This window comes from Microcaecilia unicolor, chromosome 11 (assembly GCF_901765095.1).
Source record: "Microcaecilia unicolor chromosome 11, aMicUni1.1, whole genome shotgun sequence".
NCBI classification, from domain to species: Eukaryota; Metazoa; Chordata; class Amphibia; order Gymnophiona; family Siphonopidae; genus Microcaecilia; species Microcaecilia unicolor.
The window spans coordinates 90,319,922-90,339,769 of record NC_044041.1 but is presented as its reverse complement, the minus strand read 5'-3'; the positions used below and the strand labels follow the sequence as shown (position 1 = coordinate 90,339,769).

The 19,848-nt window shown below is 40.4% G+C and overlaps 1 protein-coding gene across 2 annotated transcripts in view; it reads left to right on the top strand.

Annotated features, from left to right (window-relative positions):
* The window catches only part of LOC115480034 (kelch-like ECH-associated protein 1), a 55,669-nt gene extending 36,152 nt beyond the window's left edge, over positions 1-19,517 (top strand). For both annotated transcript variants that reach the window (XM_030218426.1, XM_030218425.1), the window contains exons 5-6: positions 4,881-5,057; positions 19,049-19,517. In XM_030218426.1, coding sequence (XP_030074286.1) covers positions 4,881-5,057; positions 19,049-19,215 — 344 coding nt within the window. In that variant the 3' untranslated portion in view covers positions 19,216-19,517. The remainder of the gene's footprint in view (positions 1-4,880; positions 5,058-19,048) is intronic.
* Positions 19,518-19,848: the final 331 nt, after the last annotated feature.

Sequence of the window (19,848 nt, the reverse complement as noted above, 5' to 3'; positions counted from 1 at the left end):
CGTTTGAGCGCTAGCACCGGCTAACGGAGTCGACGCCAACTCGGGACCAGACCCAAGGCGAAAGTGATCCAGCGTTGTCTGGCGTGGCTGAGAAGTGCCGTCCGGTACAGAGGGAGCCTCCTGAACTTTACCTCTTCTCTTGCCCATCGCCGCGGCGGGTAAGGCGCTCATGCAAGTCTAAGCTAGGAGCTACTTCAAGTTGCGTCCGTTTAACTTGCTCTAACAGCCACCATCTTGGATCTCAAAAGCTGGTAGTTTGGTACCCACGGAAAATACTTTTTTACTGTTTAAAACATTATATAAGTATAGTGGAGGATTGGGCTTCAGCTAATTTTCTTAAACTTAACGTGCAAAAAACATACCCCCCTGTTTACAAAGCCACACTAGCAGCTGCCGGTGCACTAATGCTGACACAGCCCATTCACTTTGAATGGGCTGTGTCGGCATTGCCACACGGCAACAGGGGGGAAGTTAGTTTGATAATGATGAGAACAGAAACAATCTTCTGAGAACAAAACTAAGAGAAAAACTACACTGGCTCCCACTAAAAGAACGAATTGTGTTCAAAGTTTGCACCCTGGTCCACAAAATCGTTCACGGGGAAGCCCCGACATACATATCTGACCTTATAGACTTGCCTACTAGGAACGCAAAAAGATCAGCATGCACATTCCTCAATCTCCACTACCCTAACTGCAAAGGGCTAAAATATAAATCCACATACGCGACCAGTTTCTCATACATTTGTACCCAGCTATGGAACGCACTACCGAAGGCCATAAAAAAACGCAAAACCTAACTATCTTCCAAAGGCTATTGAAAACAGCTCTGCTCAAGAAGGCATACCATAAACAGCCATCTTAAATACTAAATAATAAGACTTTACATGACCTAGACACAACCGAAATCATATCACTTGACTGTTTAACCTCTTTACTGCTAGTGAACAAGCACTATCACCTCAATCCTTATGTCAAACATGGTCTCTCCATAATCGACGTCCTAATGAATGTTATAATCCAATTGTCACTCAGGAACCTTCATGCAATACCATAATGTATTCTTCTTTACCATGTATGTAGGCACATAGTATATATATATATATATACCATGAACTGTTCCATGTATGTTATGTTCCATCTATGTTACCATGTATGTATGCACCTTAATGCAACACCACTTGTATTCTGTTACCCAGAAATGGCAACCGCCATTACGGCAAATGTAAGCCACATTGAGCCTGCAAATTGGTGGGAAAATGTGGGATACAAATGCTACAAATAAATAAATAAAATATCACATCAACGTCAGGAAACAGAGTGCAAAACATATTTTTGGAACAGTAAGGTGTTAACTTTTTTTTTCTAAAATCACAATATGTTGAGGCACACTTTAAAAATATCCACTAATGCTTTCCAATGTCTGGCTGCCTGAAATGCCAGAGTCAGTTCAAATAAGCATAATCTTCTCTTTTCCCTAACAGAGGGAAAAGAGAAAATCACATCTCTATTACATCTAGCCTAATAAAAAGTCTCTTCAAAAACAATAGTTCTTTCATCAGGTACTTTTCTAAAATTTGATGTCAAGTCAAGAGTACTAAGAGTAATTCTTTACTCTAAACTCTCTTATGAATATCAAATTAATGAAGTAAGGAATTTTTTTTCACTTACACAAATTGAGAGCAATTAGATGTCTTTGAGTCCTTGAGGATTTCGAACTATAGCTCAGGCGATTCTTATGCCATTGTTGGATTATTGCAATTCCTTATATTGCAGTATAAGTAAGCAACAACTGAGGAGACTTCAGTTGCTGCAGAACACATCAGCCAGATTAATTTTTAAACTGGATAAGTTTAGTGAGGTCAGTCCTCTTTTGAATAATTTACACTATTTTTTGAGATTCGAATTCTGTATTCAATTTAAAGTGACCTGCTTAGTTTATAAGAGTATATATGGCACACATTCAGAAATGGTAGGGGATTTACTTTTGGTTCCAGCTAATATAAATCATCTAAGCAGTTCTAAAACACACTGTTACTTGACATTGCATCTGTAAAGCGTATGCGGCTGAAGTCTTTATGGAAGCTTTCATTTACGTTTCAGGGAGCTAAAATATGGAATAAAATAACCTGTAAACATTCGCTTGATTACACCTTATAGCTCCTTTCAAAAGGCTCTAAAAACTCATCTAATTTCCCTACAGAAATCTGTTTTGTAGTAACTATTTTTAATGGTGTATATTGAAGATTTTAAATTGAATGGATTATTGATTTGTGTAGCCTATCCGGATGAGATTTTTCTCTAATTCTGTAATCCACTTGCACCATAACATTAAAAGCAGAATAGAACAGAATCTTCGGACATGAATACTCATCTGGAACCAGTTCCTGACATGTTGGAGAAATGTGAGGTCTGAGAGAAGTGTTTTCCATTGGCACAATGTCCCTGCTGTAGGAACACCCTGGACTTAAAAGAGAACCCTACTGTTCGTAGAGACTGGGGGGAATGATGCGAGGAGAAGACACCCTGAGGAGGGTTAGGGGCTCAGGTGAGGGGGGGAGTTGGTCTGCTACTGAATGGGACTGAGAAGTCTGCATTTGGACAGAAGATTCAGGAAAATGGACAAGAACTTTCTTTTCCTGAAGCACAGTAATTGTTTCTTGAACAAACTTTGGGCCCGATGCTTAAAACTTGCTAGAGGCATGAGTGCACACCCCATAGTGCAAGAGCAGCACTGAAAGTTAGCTTCCCAATGCCCATGGCAAATGGGATGCAAATTTTATACATGCTAGTAAAGCGAAAGCAAGGTGGAGGAACAAGATTGACGCATGTGCACAGGAGTTGCACTTACTGCAGAACTCGTGTGCGCATGCACCAGGCAAAACAAAGTGCAAATGCACAACGGCATTCTTTCCTAAGCCATGAAATATAACCTCCCCAAAACGTTTGTACAGTTTAAATCCCAAGAGGCTGTTCTGGATGGCAGTATGGGCACACTTGGCTAGCATGTACCATTGTAGCTGGACTGCTACTCCACAAGCTTGTTTATTAGACAATGTGACCGTGATACGGAAGGAGGGGACAGGAACAAGTAACTTAGGGGTTCTTTTACAATGGAGTGCTAGCATTTTTAGCATGTGTAACCCCCGGATTCTATATAGTGCGCCTAGAGATCCACGCCAAAATCCAAGTATATTCTATAACAACATGCATAACTTAATTGGATTAACAATCTAATTAGTAGTGATAACACTTAACTAGCAATATTGAGCACTTATTGGCAATAATTAGAATTTAAACGCACAACTCGCTAAGCGTATTCTGTAATGCAGCGTGCCTAAATTCTAATGTGCAGGCAAAAAAGAGACATAGTAATTAATTCTGGAATTCGTTACCAGAGAATGTAAAGGCGGTTAGGTTAGCGGGGTTTAAAAAAGGTTTGGATGGATTCCTAAAGGAAAAGTCCATAGACCATTATTAAAATGACTTGGGGAAAACCCACTGCTTATTTCTGGGATAAGCAGCATAAAATGCATTGAACCTTTTTTGGGGATCTTGCCAGGTATTTCTGACCTGGATTGGCCACTGTTGGAAACAGGATGCTGGACTTGATGGACCTTTGGTCTGTCCCAGTGGGGTAATACTTATGAAATGGGCGCTTCGTGGACGTTCTGAAATTTACGTATTTATAGAATATGGCCCTCTGAGCCTAAATCTACATACTGGGATTTATACCATGTTTTTGTTGGTGCAAATGGACAGTGTAGTTTAGGCGCTGAGATATCGACTAAATCGTATTCTGTATACCGTTCCTAATTTAGGTGCCGCTTATAGAATACACTTAGTTGGAAACATTTTACGTGCGGATTTTTAGGCGCCATATATAGAATCTGGCCCTAAATGCTGATGCCCATAGGAATATAATGGATGTCTTAGCATGCATTAAAAACACTAGTTCACCTTTATCTATCTCCACCTACTTGTAGATGGTCAGAACCCACAAGTCTCTGGATTCATCTTCTAAGACTAAAGGAAAGAACATTTATAAGTAAGACATAATTTTTCGTTCTCAATCCACTCTTCGGGACACACCCAGCCAGTCAGGTTTTCAGGATACTGAATATGCATGAGCTAAATTTGCATGCACTACCTTGCAAATTATTCTCATGCATATTCATTGTGGGTATCCTGGAAACCTGACTGCCTGGGTTGTCTCTAGGACCAAGTTGAGAACCACTATCCTACATAAAATTCACAAGCTGCTCCTGGGATGGACATTAAATTTCTGGATTCCATTGTGTTCAAGAAACACTGAAGAACGCAACAAGAGGATCATACAAAAGATTACTAGATTAAACTTAAAGAAGCGAAGAGAGAAATATGGCTAGCAAAAGTAAGATAGTCAGGAATAAGGTATGCAACTTACTCCTGACTATCTGCAAATTATCCTCTGATGTTTAAACCCCTCCAATTTACCCTGAATTCTCAACTCTCTCCAAAACCAAATGTTTTCTTTCCCTGGCCTCATCTCGTTGGAAATGGCCTTATCTTAAAATTCTTTCTGAATTAGGAAATTCAGTTTGCATCTAATTTCCTCTGGTAAAAAGTTCCATAATATTTGGACAGCTGTCGCAAAAGTGAACCTCTCAAAGAAAGTGCAAGCTTTGGGAGACAGACCACGTAATTCACAAGTTATTTCCAACAGGATTTGCATAGTCTGAATGATACAGATATTAGCATTTAATGAAGGAATTTACCTTCTGCATGTTGGCTGCCTTACAAGACCATCAGTACCGAACGTGCTAGTGCACAGCCAGCGCATGTTAACATCCAAAATGTATGTTCTAGTTTCCCTAAAAGAATTGCCTTAATCTTTCTCAGGAGTTGTGGCCTTGGACAATCATATTTACGCTGTTGGAGGCTATGATGGTAGAAACCAGTTAAACAGTGTTGAGCGCTACAGTATTGAGAGAAACGTATGGGAGATGGTCTCACCAATGAAATATCAGAGGAGCGCGCACGGAGTGACTGTATACCAGGGGAAAATCTATGCACTCGGTAAGAGCTGGATCCATTCATATTGATTATAATAATTGCCTCTTTCCCACTCCCCACCCCTGCCTTCTCTCATTTAGGTCCTATTAAAGAAGACACCATCTGATTTTGGAGCCAGTTTTGATGAAACCCAGATGCATGTGTTAAATCAGATGGTTTGCAAATGAAGTCACATGGGTTTTCACAGGTACAGTGTCTACAAATGGGTTAATTTTACACATACCATGACAGTAATGAACCTTACTCCTAAGCCAAGTCTCATACTCTCAAATGTATTCTAACACTGGCTGTAATACTTGTATCATGCTAAAGACAGCTTCCGTCTGGAGTTCATAGGATGCAATATGTATCAAGGTGCACTTGGAAATTGCTTTTCATACGACGTGGCACCCAGCGCAATGGGAAATAATTCTGTATCTTTCTGTTATATTTTTCTTGGTCTCTGTCTCCATATCTTGGTCCTTGACGATCTTCTCTGTGCATACACAATAATACAGAATGATCATTTGGGACTGATACTTCCGTTATCAATGCTGTTCTTCTATTGTTCACCATTTGGCTACTGTGATGCTTCATTAATCAGTTACAACACTGAATACAACACAAGATTGCATGCTTCCAAACTTTTTTTTTCTTTAAAGTTAACCCTTTTTCTTTAAACTGTTACACCCAAGTTCACCTGAGAAAATAGGATGTTTTTTAAACAAGTAGGTGAAAATGTCAGATGACCTACTTAAGGCACTGTCCCAGGACCCTTAAAGTACATATTGACATATGGCCTGTACATGTTACATGCTGTGAGCTTCAGAAGGAAATTCTGATTCTGTTTGTAACAATGGAAGTATTAAGACAAGCATTAGTGGTAAGACTAAATGACGCCATACTCAACACACCTTGTCGTCTGAGTGAGGTTCATGGCTGTCATAGTACATATAAAATCTCTGGAGGAAAAAAATGTAAATTATAGATAGATTTTTTTTTTTTAATTGTAATACTTTGGGGTCTGAGGAAGGCAAATAAATAAAAATAGATTGTCATGTGTTAGCTGCTTTTGCACTGTAGTGAAAAAATTGCCTCCATGGTACTTCCTCCTCCCAGGATCAGTACTTAAAAGTACAAACAGGTTATCACATCCACTGAATTTTCTTTTTGCTTTTGACCCAGAAGAATTCCTTCTCCTTTATCCTTCAGCTTGCTCATGACTGCATTCAAGTGACCTCCTCTGGAAATGCATGCTACAGCTTTACCTTACTCCATACATAAAGAACCATATACCCTTGCAGGCAGTAGGATTCCTTGTAGGATGTGATGGGGATATTTGTTGGAGAAAGATGAAAATAATCCAGAGATGCTGTAATGAGCTTTCTAGATAGGCTGTTCTTAAACTAGGGATGTGGAAGGGAAGATCTGGGATAGATAGGAGGGAAGAGAGATGCTTACAATTATTAAAAAGCTCTTTTACCTTATTTTGGTGTGGTGGGGGGGGAGCTAAAGTATTACACAAAATAAAAACATAGGTAGAGGGTTGTAACCTAAAAAAATTGAGAAATGCTAAACCATGTGGGTCCCTTCTTCAGATGTGACTTGGAAAGAATCTGAGTTCTGTCCAGGAGTAATTAAACTATCTTTATACTATGCTGTAAAGACGATGGAACCTACGTGCATTTAGCCTCTGAAGTTTCTTCTTCCTTTTCCTGTTATATGCTCTGGGGCAAATTAATTCCCTTCTAATGTGTAGCCATGTGTCATTCTTCCCTCCCCCAAAACTTTTGTATTTGTTAGTTTCCTATCCACACCAAATTTTACAACATTTCAGGCAGGATCCCGTAGCTCTGATTTTTTAAGAATCTGCCATTCTGTCCATTCTACAGTTGAAGCCTTTTTTTTTTTAGTAGTAGCTGAAGGTGAGTTACATTCCCTGTCCCAGAGGGCTCACATTTTAAATTTGTACTTGAAGGGGTCCTTTTACGAAGCTACGGTAAAAGCTGGCATTGGCATGTGTTTTTGATGTGTTCCGAGGCCCCCTTTTACCGCAGCGGGTAAAAGACAGGTTCCCTTTTTCTTAAAGAGATGGCTGTGCGGGAAGCAAACCACTTGCCGTGCAGCCATTTCAGGGGGAGCACTTACCGTCACCCATTGAGGTGGCGGTAAGGGCTCCTCCGCTAACCCAGTGGTAACCAGACGGTGCACAGCACTGCCCGATTACTTCCGGGTGCACACTGGAAATGGTACATGCTGTCGGGCTGCTGAGGTAGCCTGATGGTACTTCCCTTTTAGCAAGTGGTGAGCCCACATTGGGCTTAACGCTGCTTCGTAAAAGGGCCCCTGTGACTTCTTCAAGGTCACAAGACGCAGCAGTGGGATTTGAACCCAGGCTTCCCGTGTTCTCAGCCCACTATTCTAATAATTAGGCTACACCGGCATGTAACGAACAGTGTAGGATACAAGTGTAATTTCCTTTAAGCAAAGGTAGTTTGATGCAGAGATTGAGAGCTATTGCTGCTTGCTTGTCCCAGAGCATAGAAATACCTTTTTTTTTTCCGAACAATTAGACAAAGCACCACAGGTAGTAAAATTCTGAAGTCGTTAAGGGGCCCTTTTACTGAACTGTGGTAAAAGGGGCCCTGTGCTAGCAGCGGTGGCTGTTTTTACTGCACGCTAGGGCCCCTTTTACTGCAGTGAGTAAAAAGGCCAAAAAAAGAAATGTCCGTGCAGTAAGTGCGCACTTGATGTGAGGCCAATTCGTGAGGAGCACCATTGAGGTGGTGGTAAGGACTCCGTGTTAACCGGGCAGTGCATGGCGCTGCCCAATTACCACTGCCCGATTACCCACTGCAGTATTAATTTTACAAAAATTCTGGCAGCACTGGAAATGTCACACACTGGGGGCAGAACTACTGCCGGCAGCTGCGTTGGGCCAGTGGTAGTTCTGGGTTGCTATGCTTTAGTAAAAGGGCCCCCTTAATTTTCAACTTTTTTTTTTTTTTAATTTATTATTTATTCATTTAAACAATTTTTACAAGAAACCATCTTGTTTAGGAAAGAGTCAATTGACAAATAATTTTAAACAGGAAAAAGAAAAAAATAAGAAAGAGCAAATAAATCTTTACACTTTCAACAATATAAGACACTCAAGTCCATAATTGGAGATCCATGAATTTAAATTTAGAGAGAACTGTAACTCAGGAACTAATACAAGGAAATCCTTCTCTACTAGGAAACTATACATTATCTTTAATGCTTCTCTATCTTAGCTGAGGTGATTAGCGAAGACAAATGTCCAGGTTCAGTAAACACATACTTTTCCCCCCCAGCCTGACTATGCACTTGCAGGGGTATCTTAAAAAAAAGGTACCCCCCAAGTGCAGAACTCCAGGTTTGAGGAGCAACAATTGTTTCCTCCGTCGTCTCGTCTCCTTGGAGACGTCAGGAAATAACATTACTTTAAGACCCAAAAAGGGTTTATCCTTATTTCGGAAAAACAAACGGAAAATCCAATTCTTGTCAGGCATCAATGCGACAGTTGCCACCAGGGTGGCAGCTGTCGCCAATTCAGAATCAGAGGTCTCAAGCAAAAGAGAGACGTCAATAGGTTTTTCAGATTCTGGATTCGTGTTTTTTTCTGGGATATAATAGACTTGTGAAAAAGGTGGAAAATCTTTTTCCAAAATATTCAAGGTTTCAAGGAAATAACGTTTCAACATCTCAAGTGGAAGAACATTTTGTAACCTAGGAAAGTTAACGAATCTCAAATTGTGATTCTTAGTATAATTATCAAAAACCTCCATTTTTTGCCTAAGATTTGTTAAGTCCTTTATCATCATAGTTTGTTGCGTTTCCAAGTTCATAGCTTTTTGATCAATTTTCTCCATTTTTTCATTTAAAGCTTTAATCTCTTCCTCTTGTTTTTGCAAGCCACTTTCTATGTTATTCACCTTAGGTAAAACTTCATTAAGTTGTTTAAGAAAAAATTGTCCCGGGTTGGACATCAAATCCCACAGGGAATCTAAAGTCACATATTTTGGTTTAGTCACTAATTCAGTAGGAAAATCAAACCTTGCTGAAGACTTTACATTCGTCTCGCTTGGTCCCTCAGCTTCTCTCAACCCATTGCTCGGCGTCAATATGGGCAAACTGCCCTCCATTCCGTCCTCCGATGAAAGCGAAACTTCACCCCGAAGTTCTTCCGGGTCTCCTACTCCTTCCGAGGGAGACCCCGTCGGGTCAAGGAGGAACGAACTCGCGCCGAGCGGTTGAGGCGGTGGGGTGCGTGCAGCGGGGCTCAATGTTATTTCAAGTCCAGGGGAAGCCAAAATCTCTCGTTCGCTGGCGTTCCCTACCGGAGGCATTCCGCCTGGTACAGCTGCTCTTGGTCTCATGTAGCGGTCAATTGGACCCGATATGGGGGGTGGAAGCGGGGTAGTTCTGCCCGCTACTCTCCCTCTTCGTTTAGGCATCTCAACGGGAATGAGGTTCAGAGCATCCTAGCAGAGGAACGCCATCTTGGATCTCCCTAAGTTTCAACTTTTATAGTAGATGACGGCAGAAAAAGACCTGCACGGTCCATCCAGTCTGCCCAACAAGTTAACTCATATGTGCTACTTTTTGTGTATACCTTACCTTGATTTGTATCTGGCATTTTCAGGGCACAGACTGTAGAAGTCTGCCCAGCACTAGCCCCACCTCTCAACCACCAGCCCCACCTCCCACCTCCGGCTCTGCCACGCAATCTCGGTTAAGTTTCTGAGGATCCATTCCTTCTCAACAGGATTCCTTTGTTTATCCCACGCATGTTTGAATTCCGTTACCGTTTTCATCTCCACCACCTCCCGTGGGAGGGCATTCCAAGCATCCACCACTATCATTAATCCTAAGTGTGTATGTGGTGAATCGCTGCATTTTTTTTTTTTAAAGAGTGAACGCTGGGTATCCTGCATGAGGGTTCAGTGTTCATGATGTTAGTCTGTTAGGTGATACTTGCTGAACAGAATTAGAAGTAAAGGCATGTTAAATCTAATCTATACATTTATATGCTGTCCATTCCCATACAAGCCCAAAGTGGATTACAATAAGATAACCAGTAAATGTAACTGGGAAATACAAAAGTTTACTCATTAATAATGTAAAACAGCAACTAAAGGGGACCTTTACCAAAACTTAGCGCGTGCTAATGGACATTAGCGTGCACTAAAGGCAGATTCTGTATATGACGCCTGAGAAATCCATGTGGAAAACATTTCCGCCTAAGCATATTCTATAAGCGCTGCCTAGATTTAGGCACGGTATATAGAAACTGCTTAGTCGATATCCCAGTGCCTAAAACTATGCGCCTCCATTTACACCAACAAAAATGTGGCATGTATCCCGGCATTTAGATTTAGGCTCAGAGGGCCATGTTCTATAACAAACGAACGCCCATGAAACACTCATTTCCCTGCCCATAACCATGCCCCTTTGTGCGTGCACACATTAGAAGTTAGGCACGCTACGTTATAGAATACGCTTAGTGAGTTATGTGCGTAAATTTTAATTATTCCTAATTAGTGCTCCTTATTTGTTCTTAAGCCAATTAAGCTATACACATTATTATAGGAATGGAGGAGTGGCCTAGTGGTTAGAGCATCAGTCTTGCAATCCTCAGAGGTGGCCAGTTCAAATCCCGCTGCTGCTCCTTGTGATCTTGGGCAAGTCACTTAACCCTCCATTGCCTCAGGTACAAACTTAGATTGTGAGCCCTCCTGGGACAGAGAAATATCCAGAGTACCTGAATGTAACTCACCTTGAGCTACTACTGAAAAAGGTGTAAGCAAAATCTAAATAAATAAATATAGAATACACCTGGATTTCAGTGTGGATCTCTAGAAACACACTATATAGAATCTGGGGATAAGTTCCAAGTGGCCCATAAGTATAAAGTAAGATGCACATCATTTATTGCACACAAATTCCATTAGCACACGCAAAGCTTTAGTAAAAGGGCCCCTATGTTAATAATTAAATTTACTAAATAAAAATGTTTTCAACTAAACAGTGTAAATGTTGGGTATTGTGAGTTTCTCATAAGGAAATGAGAAGAGAAGAAGCTGTCTCATGTTTACATACAGTAAGTGGCATAGATGGCATGAAAAAAGTTTGTATTCTTGAAGGGGGGAGGAGGATACCCCAATCTATCACTCAGCAGTGCCGAATTTAGGGTTTTTTTCAGTTTCATTTTTAATTAGTACACATTGGCATTAGCCTTAGGAAATAAGAACTTTATTTTTAGAAGATGTCTTTTGGTTTAAGGAAAACTTGCATATCTAACATGGGTTAGCTGGGTTAAAGCTTCTTTTAAACTGAATAATATTAATTTAGGTGAAGCTGTAGCTCATTTTTGAAGAGTATATATAAAATGCTTTAACCCAGCTAACCCATGTTAGACATGCAAGTTTTCCTTAAACCAAAAGAAAACATCTTCTAAAAATAAAGTTTATATATATATATATACCCTGTTTCCCCGAAATTAAGACATCCCCCAAAAATAAGACCTAGTAGAGGTTTTCCTGAATTGGTAGATATAAGGCCTCCCCCGAAAGTAAGACCTAGCAAATTTTTGTTTGAAAGCAAGGCCACCCCCGGGCCACCCCCCCCCCCCCACCTGAGGTCACCGGGCCCCCCCTCCATCGCTCCCAGAACTAACCTTAAACGCCTCCTTTCACCTTCGCAGCAAGCAGCAGCAGGGCAGACCTCTCCTTCCTTCTGTGCCCCACCCTCGCGGACGTTACGTCAGGCGAGGGCGGGACACGGAAGGAAGGAGTGGCCTGCCCTGCTGCTGCTTGCTGCAAAGGTGAAAGGAGGCATTTAAGGTTAGTTCCGGGAGCGATGGAGGGTGGGTGGGCCAACCCCGATGTTTCCCCGAAAAATAAGACAGCCTCTGAAAATAAGACCTAGCGCATTTTTGGGGGCAAAAATTAATATAAGACAGTGTCTTATTTTCGGGGAAACACGGTATATATATATATATATATATACTGCCTGCTTTACTGAGTGTTCTTTTTGTAATCAGCCCCTTGGAGGTAGGAGAGTCCATCATTACACAACAGTGACATCTAGTGGCTGGATTTATTTTATTTATTTAATTATTTATTGCATTTGTATCCCACATTTTACCACCTCTTTGCAGGTTCAAAGTGGCTTACAATGTATCGTAGAAGTTAAAACAAGCAGATATTATAAAATAGTTACATATTGTTACATAGAGATTTTGAGTAACATAGTAGAAGTTTAGAACAAACAGATATTATAAAAATAGGTCTGTGTAAAGGTAAAGGAGACGCATGCATTTATATTTGTTGTTCTTTGTAGTATGCCTTGTTAAAAAGATGGGTCTTCAATGATATTCGGAAATTTGTTAGTTCATAGATCTTTCTCAGGTTGTGCGGCAGTGCGTTCCATAGCTTGGCACTCAGGTAGGTAAAGTTTGCTGCATGCATAAGTTTGTATTTTAGACCTTTGCAGCTTGGGAGATGAAGATTAAGGAATGTACGGGCTGATCTTTTGGCATTCGTAGTCGGTAAGTCTATCAGGTCTGACATATAGGCTGGGGCATCTCCATGGATGATTTTATGAACTAGAGTGCAAATCTTAAATGTGATACGTTCTTTGAGTGGGAACCAGTGTAACTTTTCTCGAAGCAGTTCGGCACTTTCATATTTTGCTTTTCCGAATATAAGTCTGGCTGCGGTGTTCTGGGCTGTCTGAAGTTTCTTGATTGTCTGTTCTTTGCATCCAGTGTAGAGTGCATTACAGTAATCTAGGTGACTGAGCAGCATTGATTGTACCAGGTTACGGAAGACTGTCATTGGGAAGAAATGTTTTACTATTTTTAATTTCCACATTGAGTGGAACATCTTTTTTTGTAGTGTTTTTCGTATGACTCTCAAGTGTTAGATGACAATCGATAGTCACTCCAAGAATTTTTAGGGTGTCCGAGATAGGGAGTGTTAAACTTGGTGTGTTTATGGTGGTAAATTTGCTCATATTGTGTTGAGAGGTAAGTATTAAGCATTAAGTTTCAGTTTGAATGCATCCGCCCATGAGTGCATGATATTAAGACTCTGGTTAATGTCGCTGGAGATTTTCTGTAAATCTTATAGATCGTTACGTCGTCTGCGTATATGTATGGGTTGAGGTGTTGGTTAGATAGTAGTTTAGCCAAGGGTATCATCATTAAGTTGAATAGAGTCGGCGAGAGGGGGGATCCCTGTGGAACTCCGCATTCAGGTGTCCATGTGGCGGATGTAGTCGAGTTAGATGTCACTTGGTAAGATCTTGTGGTTAGGAATCCCTTGAACCAATTAAGAACGTTGCCTCTGATTCCGAAGTATTCAAGGAGATGTAGTATTCAAGGAGATGTGATCTACCATATCGAAAGCACTGGACATGTCATATTGTAGAAGTAGTATGTTTTTGCCGGTTGCGATCAGTTGTCTAAATTTGGACATGAGAGTAACTAGTACTGTTTCAGTACTGTGGTTAGAACGAAATCCTGATTGGGAATCATGGAGTATTGAGAACTTATTTAAATAGTCGGTAAGTTTTTTTGGTTACCATTCCCTCTGTTAGTTTGGTTATTAGGGGAATGGATGCCACTGGTCTGTAGTTAGTTAGTTCGCTAGCATTTTTCTTTGCGTCTTTGGGTATGGGGGTGAGTAGAATATTTCCTTTCTCCTTTGGGAAGAGACCATTTTGTAGCATATAGTTCAGATGTTCTGTGAGGTCTGTTATAAATTGTTGAGGGGCCGATGTTATAAGGTTGTTAGGACATGTGTCTAATTTACAGTGAGATTTAGCAAATCTTTTAAGCGTTTTGGAGATAGTGCCTTCTGATAGTGTCTCAAAGTTTGTCCAGGTTCTGTCTGCTGGGTATATGCCAGAGTCTGGGTCTAGACAGTCAAGGATTGTAGCGTAGTCAGTGGTGCTGCTAGGTATCTGAAGTCGTAGTTTTACGATTTTCTCATTGAAGTAATTCGCAAGGCTATCTGCTGTTGGTGCATCTGTGCGGTTGGAAGTGACCGGTGTAGTGTCTAGTAATTTGTTCACTAGTTGGAAGAGTTTATGTGTGTCCTTGTAATTTGGTCCAATTATGGTTTTGTAATATGATCTTTTAGTTTGTCTTATGGTGTATTTGTATTTTCTATGTAGTTGTTTCCAGGCCTCGTGTGTGGAGTCGTTTTTCTGTTTGTTCCATGCTCGTTCTAGCCTTCTAATTTGTGTTTTAAGTTTTTTCAGGTCTTCGTTGAACCATGGTAGTGAGTTCTTTCTGTGTGAGGTTCTGGTTTGAATCGGAGCTATGTCGTCTAGTATGTATTTGCATCTATTGTCCCATTCTTGGAGGAATTGGTGTGTATCAGTCTTTATAGTCCATTCATTGTCGTAGATCTGTTGCCAGAATGTTGCTGGATCTATTTTTCCTCTTGTGGTGTAGGTTTTTTGTATTTGTTTACTGGATGAATCTTTCTTTCACCATTGGAGGAAGATTATAGCTTTGTAGTGGTCGGACCACGGTGTAGGTGTCCACTTTGTATCGTTTAATGCAATGTTTATCTCAGGGTTGAATTTGTGTGTGATGATGTCTAATGTGTGTCCTTTGTTGTGGGTTGGTTGCGCGTTTGGCTTATGGAGATCCCATAATTGTAGGAACTCTTTGGCGATTGCAGCAGAAACCAAAAATGCCAAGCAGAATGTTAGGAATTATTAGGAATTTATTTATTTATTTATTACATTTGTACCCCACATTATCCTAAATAAGTTTGGGTTCAATATGGCTTACATCAAACTTTTAAAGCAAATTACAATAAGAGAAATATAATGAAAAATGCAAAACAATAATAGGTAAAAACATCCAGGCAGTAAGATGATTCATTTTGAAATAACAAATGAACTGTAAGAATAACAATCACCAACAGTGATGAGGAATTCACTAAGGGCCATATTTATTAAGCCGCACTGTAAGTGCACAAACTTTTTAGTGTGTGATTAAAAATTAGCCTGCGCTAACACTGGAGACACCCATAGGAACATAATGGGTGTCTCTATTGTTAGTACATGCTATGTTTTAGCGTGTGCTAAAATGTTAGCATGCCTACAGCGTGGCTTAGTAAACAGGGCCCTAAATAAGAATGCTTTCAACAATTTACAAAATTTCAAGTGGTCAATAACATATCTGAGTGAATCTACTGCATTTTTTTCCTCGCCCCTAAAATGGAATGCTTTACTGCCACCTATATGGTCTGAATTGTCATTTTGTAAAATTTAAAATCCTGTTTGAAAACTCACTTCTTTAGACTTTCATTTGGAGTTTCCCTAACGACTGCTGACTGAGGACAGATGGTAAAACAAAAAAATATTATAATGTCTCTGTATCGCTCTATGGTGAAACCGCATCTTGAGTATTGTGTGCAATTCTGGTCACCACATCTCAAAAAAGATGTAGTGGAACTGGAAGAGGTACAAAGAAGGGCAACCAAAATGATAAGGAGATGGAAGAACTCTCATATGAGGAAAGGCTAAAGAGGTTAGGGCTCTTCAGCTTGGAGAAGAGACGGCTGAGGGGAAATATGATAAAGGTCTATAAAATCCTTAATGGAATGAAACAGGTAAATGCAAATTAATTGTGTATCAAGAATTACAAAGACTAGGGGACTCTCCATGAATTTACATAGTAATACTTTTAAAACACATAGGAGAAAATATTTTTTCTCTCAACATATAGTTAAGTTCTTGAATTTATTGTCAGAACAAATGGTAAAAGCAGTTAATGTAGCTGGGTTTAAAAAATGGTTTGGAAAGATTTCATAAACTGCTAAGTTAGACCTGGAAAAATCCACTGCTTATCCCTGAGGTTAAGTAGCATGGAATCTTGCTACTTTTGAGGACTTTCTCAGATACTTGTGACCTGGACTGGACACTGCTGGAAATAGGATACTGGGCTGGATGGAACCTTGGTCTGACCCTATACATCAACTCTTATGTTCTTATGTTAATTTATAACTTAATGCATGTACAATTGACTTACAGACATGAGAAAGTTCTGACTATTTAAAAAAAAGTTATTACAGCAAATGCATGAAGCAAACTGAATAAATGCTCAAATCTTGGAATAAAAGTCAAAGCAACTGAGAATTTTGGGCCTGTGCTCATCTGTATCAGATTAATTCCCACCCTTCTGACAAGCAATAGAAAAATCTGACTTCTGGCAACTGAGATTCTCAAAATAATCCTGGAGGTCCAAAGGCACAGATGCTTCAAATGGTGCTGTACCAGGACTGCCCTGATTGCTCACCACTTCCGTGCAGGGGTGTTTGTATTTTTTGCATTTATATTTATTTTTATTTTAAAAATGTATATACCACCTACAACTTACCATAATTACTAAATGGAGCACAGCAGAACAGGAGACCTAAGTTATCTTCCCCCAGCTTGATTCCTGCTTTGTCTAGTGGGATGCCTGTAATGCCATGGATTCAGCTTTGACAGATCCTAAAAGTGGGGGGAGGTGGAGGTGGGGTCAGGGCAGAGAGCAAAGAACAAAATTACAGAGCATATTCAAAAGCATGGATTAATGAGACAGTCAACATGGATTTAGTGAAGGGAAATCTTGCCTTACCAATCTACTACATTTCTTTGAAGGGGTGAGCATACATGTGAATAAAGGTGAGCCGCTTGATATTGTGTATCTGGATTTTCACAAGGTGTTTGACAAAGTACCTCATGAAAGACTCCAGAAGAAATTGGAGAGTCGTGGGATAGGAGGTAGTGTTCTATTATGGATTAAAAACTGGCTAAAAGATAGAAAACAGAGAGTAGGGTTAAATGGTCAGTAGTAAGTGGAGTTCCCCAGGGTCTGTGCTGGGACCGCTGCTTTTTAACATATTTATAAATGACCTAGAGATGGGAGTAACTAGTGAGGTAATTAAATTTGCTGATGACACAAAGTTATTCAAAGTCGTTAAATCGTGGGAGGATTGTGAAAAATTACAAGAGGACCTTACGAGACTGGGAAACTGGGCGTCTAAATGGCAGATGACGTTTAATGTGAGCAAGTGCAAAGTGATGCATGTGGGAAAGAGGAACCCAAATTATAGCTACGTCATGCAAGGTTCCATGTTAGGAGTCACAGACCAAGAAAGGGATCTAGGTGTCGTCGTTAATGATACGTTGAAACCTTCTGCTCAGTGTGCTGCTGCGGCTAAGAAAGCAAATAGAATGTTAAGTATTATTAGGAAAGGAATGGAAAACCAAAATGATGATGTTATAATGTCTTTGTATCACACCATGGTGCGACTGCACTTCGAATATTGCGTTGTTCTGGTCGCCGCATCTCAAAAAAGATATAGTGGAATTAGAAAAGTTACAGAGAAGGGCGACAAAAATGATAAAGGGGGTGGGATGACTTCCCTATGAGGAAAGGTTAAAGCAGTTAGGGCTCTTCAGCTTGGAGAAAAGGCAGCTGAGGGGAGATATGATAGAGGTCTATAAAATAATGAATGGAGTTGAACAGGTAGATGTGAAGCGTCTGTTCACGCTTTCCAAAAATACTAGGACTAGGGGGCATGCAATGAAGCTACAATGTAGTAAATATAAAACGAATCTGAGAAAATGTTTCTTCACTCAACGTGTAATTAAACTCTGGAATTCGTTGCCAGAGAATGTGGTAAAGGCGGTTAGCTTAGCGGAGTTCAAAAAGGTTTGGACGGCTTCCTAAAGAAAAAGTCGATAGACCATTATTAAATGGACTTGGGGAAAATCCACTATTTCTGGGATAAGCAGTGTAGAATGTTTTGTACTTTTTGGGGATCTTGCCAGGTATTGGTGACCTGGATTTGTCACTGTTGGAAACAGGATGCTGGGCTTGATGGACCTTTGGTCTTTCCCAGTATGGCAATACTTGTGTACTTATGTGGAGAGGCAGGTGGAGCCACTGAGGGCCCACTTTTGTCAGGTTTGAGGGGACCATGGTCTTTGTCCTCTCATCCAAAAAAATGTCACAATGATGGGGTGGGCTGGGTGGAAAATAAAACATACTGTTATTACCTGTAAGCAGGGCTTTTTCTGAAGGGGTACTGAGTACCGGCACCTTGTCCATTGTCTGCTAAACTTCACCCATGGTCCCCAAATTTTAATGAAAGAGTTCAGGCTCTACACACCAATTCTGCCTTGTCATAGATTCTGTGGCTGGTTGCAGGGGGCCTGGTTGTTGTGGGGTGGGTCCCTCAGTGATCACCCCCACCCCTGAAGAGTGGTCTGGCATTTGAGTACAGTCACCTTTTTCGCTATAAAAAAATGCACTGCCTGTAAGTTAATGTTTATGGCCATAGCTTGGCTAAGGTGGATTGATTTGGAAGTCCAAAAGCCCAGGAGGAAATGATTGAGCCAAAACGTATGAAATGAAAGAATGAACAATAAATGTCACCTTGATAATCTCTTTACTGTAGGCATTTAGGGCCAAATTCTATATATGGCGCCTCCAAAATTGGTGCCAAAAAACCACATGCTTAGCATGATTCAATAAATTATGCCTAAAGTTAGACATAGGTTATAGAATACACTTAGCAGCCATTCTTGTGCCTAAAATTTAAAGCAGACCCATTTAGGCCACCTAAAACCAGACCTAAATACCTGTGCCAAGAAATGCCCATGAACCACCCATTCCACGCCCATGGCCATTCCCCCTTTTCGGCTGTGTGCATTAGAATTAACGCACAGCACTTTATAGAATACACCTATAAAGTTGTGTGCCTAAATTCTAATTATATCCAATTAGTGCTGCTAATTGGTTAAGTACCATTTATTGATGCTGATTGGCTTGTTAATTAAGCTGAGTGCACAATTTGCCATTGCAGCCAAATTAGTATGTACAACAAGGTGCCATATATTGAATTTGGGAATTAATGTTAGCAAATTTTTTTTACCCCATTTTAAAATACTTTGTTTCTCTTGTTTTTTTTTTCTAGGAGGGTTTAACCAATCGGGATTCCTATCAAAAGTAGAATGTTATAACCCTGATACCAATGAGTGGACTGAAGTGGCAGAGATGCCAGTGGGCTGCAGTGGTATGGGAGTGGCTGTGACCATGGAACCATGTCCAAACCACATCCAGAATGACTATGAGGGCTGCTGAATAAGGACTTGTTGGTGCATGCTGAGGAAAATATCTTCAGGGAAAAGGAGAGGCCTGTTGTCTATGGACTTTTTTTTTTTTTCACTTTTCTGTAAACAGAACTGATCAATTCCTCTTTAGGTCTTGGAAACAGGTTATTAACATCAGTAGGGTTTTGTGGGGTTTTAAGCACTCCTCAAGCAAAGGTTTAATAAGCTTCAGCCTTTTCTGTTTTTTCCTTATAACATCTATTTACTGAATACTAGTAAAAAAAGCCCGTTTCGTAAAGAAATGAAACGGGCGCTAGCAAGGCTATAGAGAGAGTGAGAGTGTGTATATGTATGTATGTATGTGTGTCTGTGTGTGTGTGACACAGAGAAAGTGTGTGTGTGTGTGTGTCTCTGTGTGAAAGAGAGTGTGCACAGGTAGGGTGAAAAAATGAAGAGACAGCAGTGAAATTTTACATAGGCCAGCTGAACCATTTGAGGCGTGTCTGTGTGAGAGAGTGTGCATATGTGTGTGGGTGCGTGTGTATGTGAGATAGAGACAGTGTAAGTGTGTGTGTGCGTGCGTCTGTGAAAGAGAGTGTGAAAGGGTAGGGTCAAAATGAAGTGACAGCATTATAATTGTACATAGCAACAGCACAAATATTTG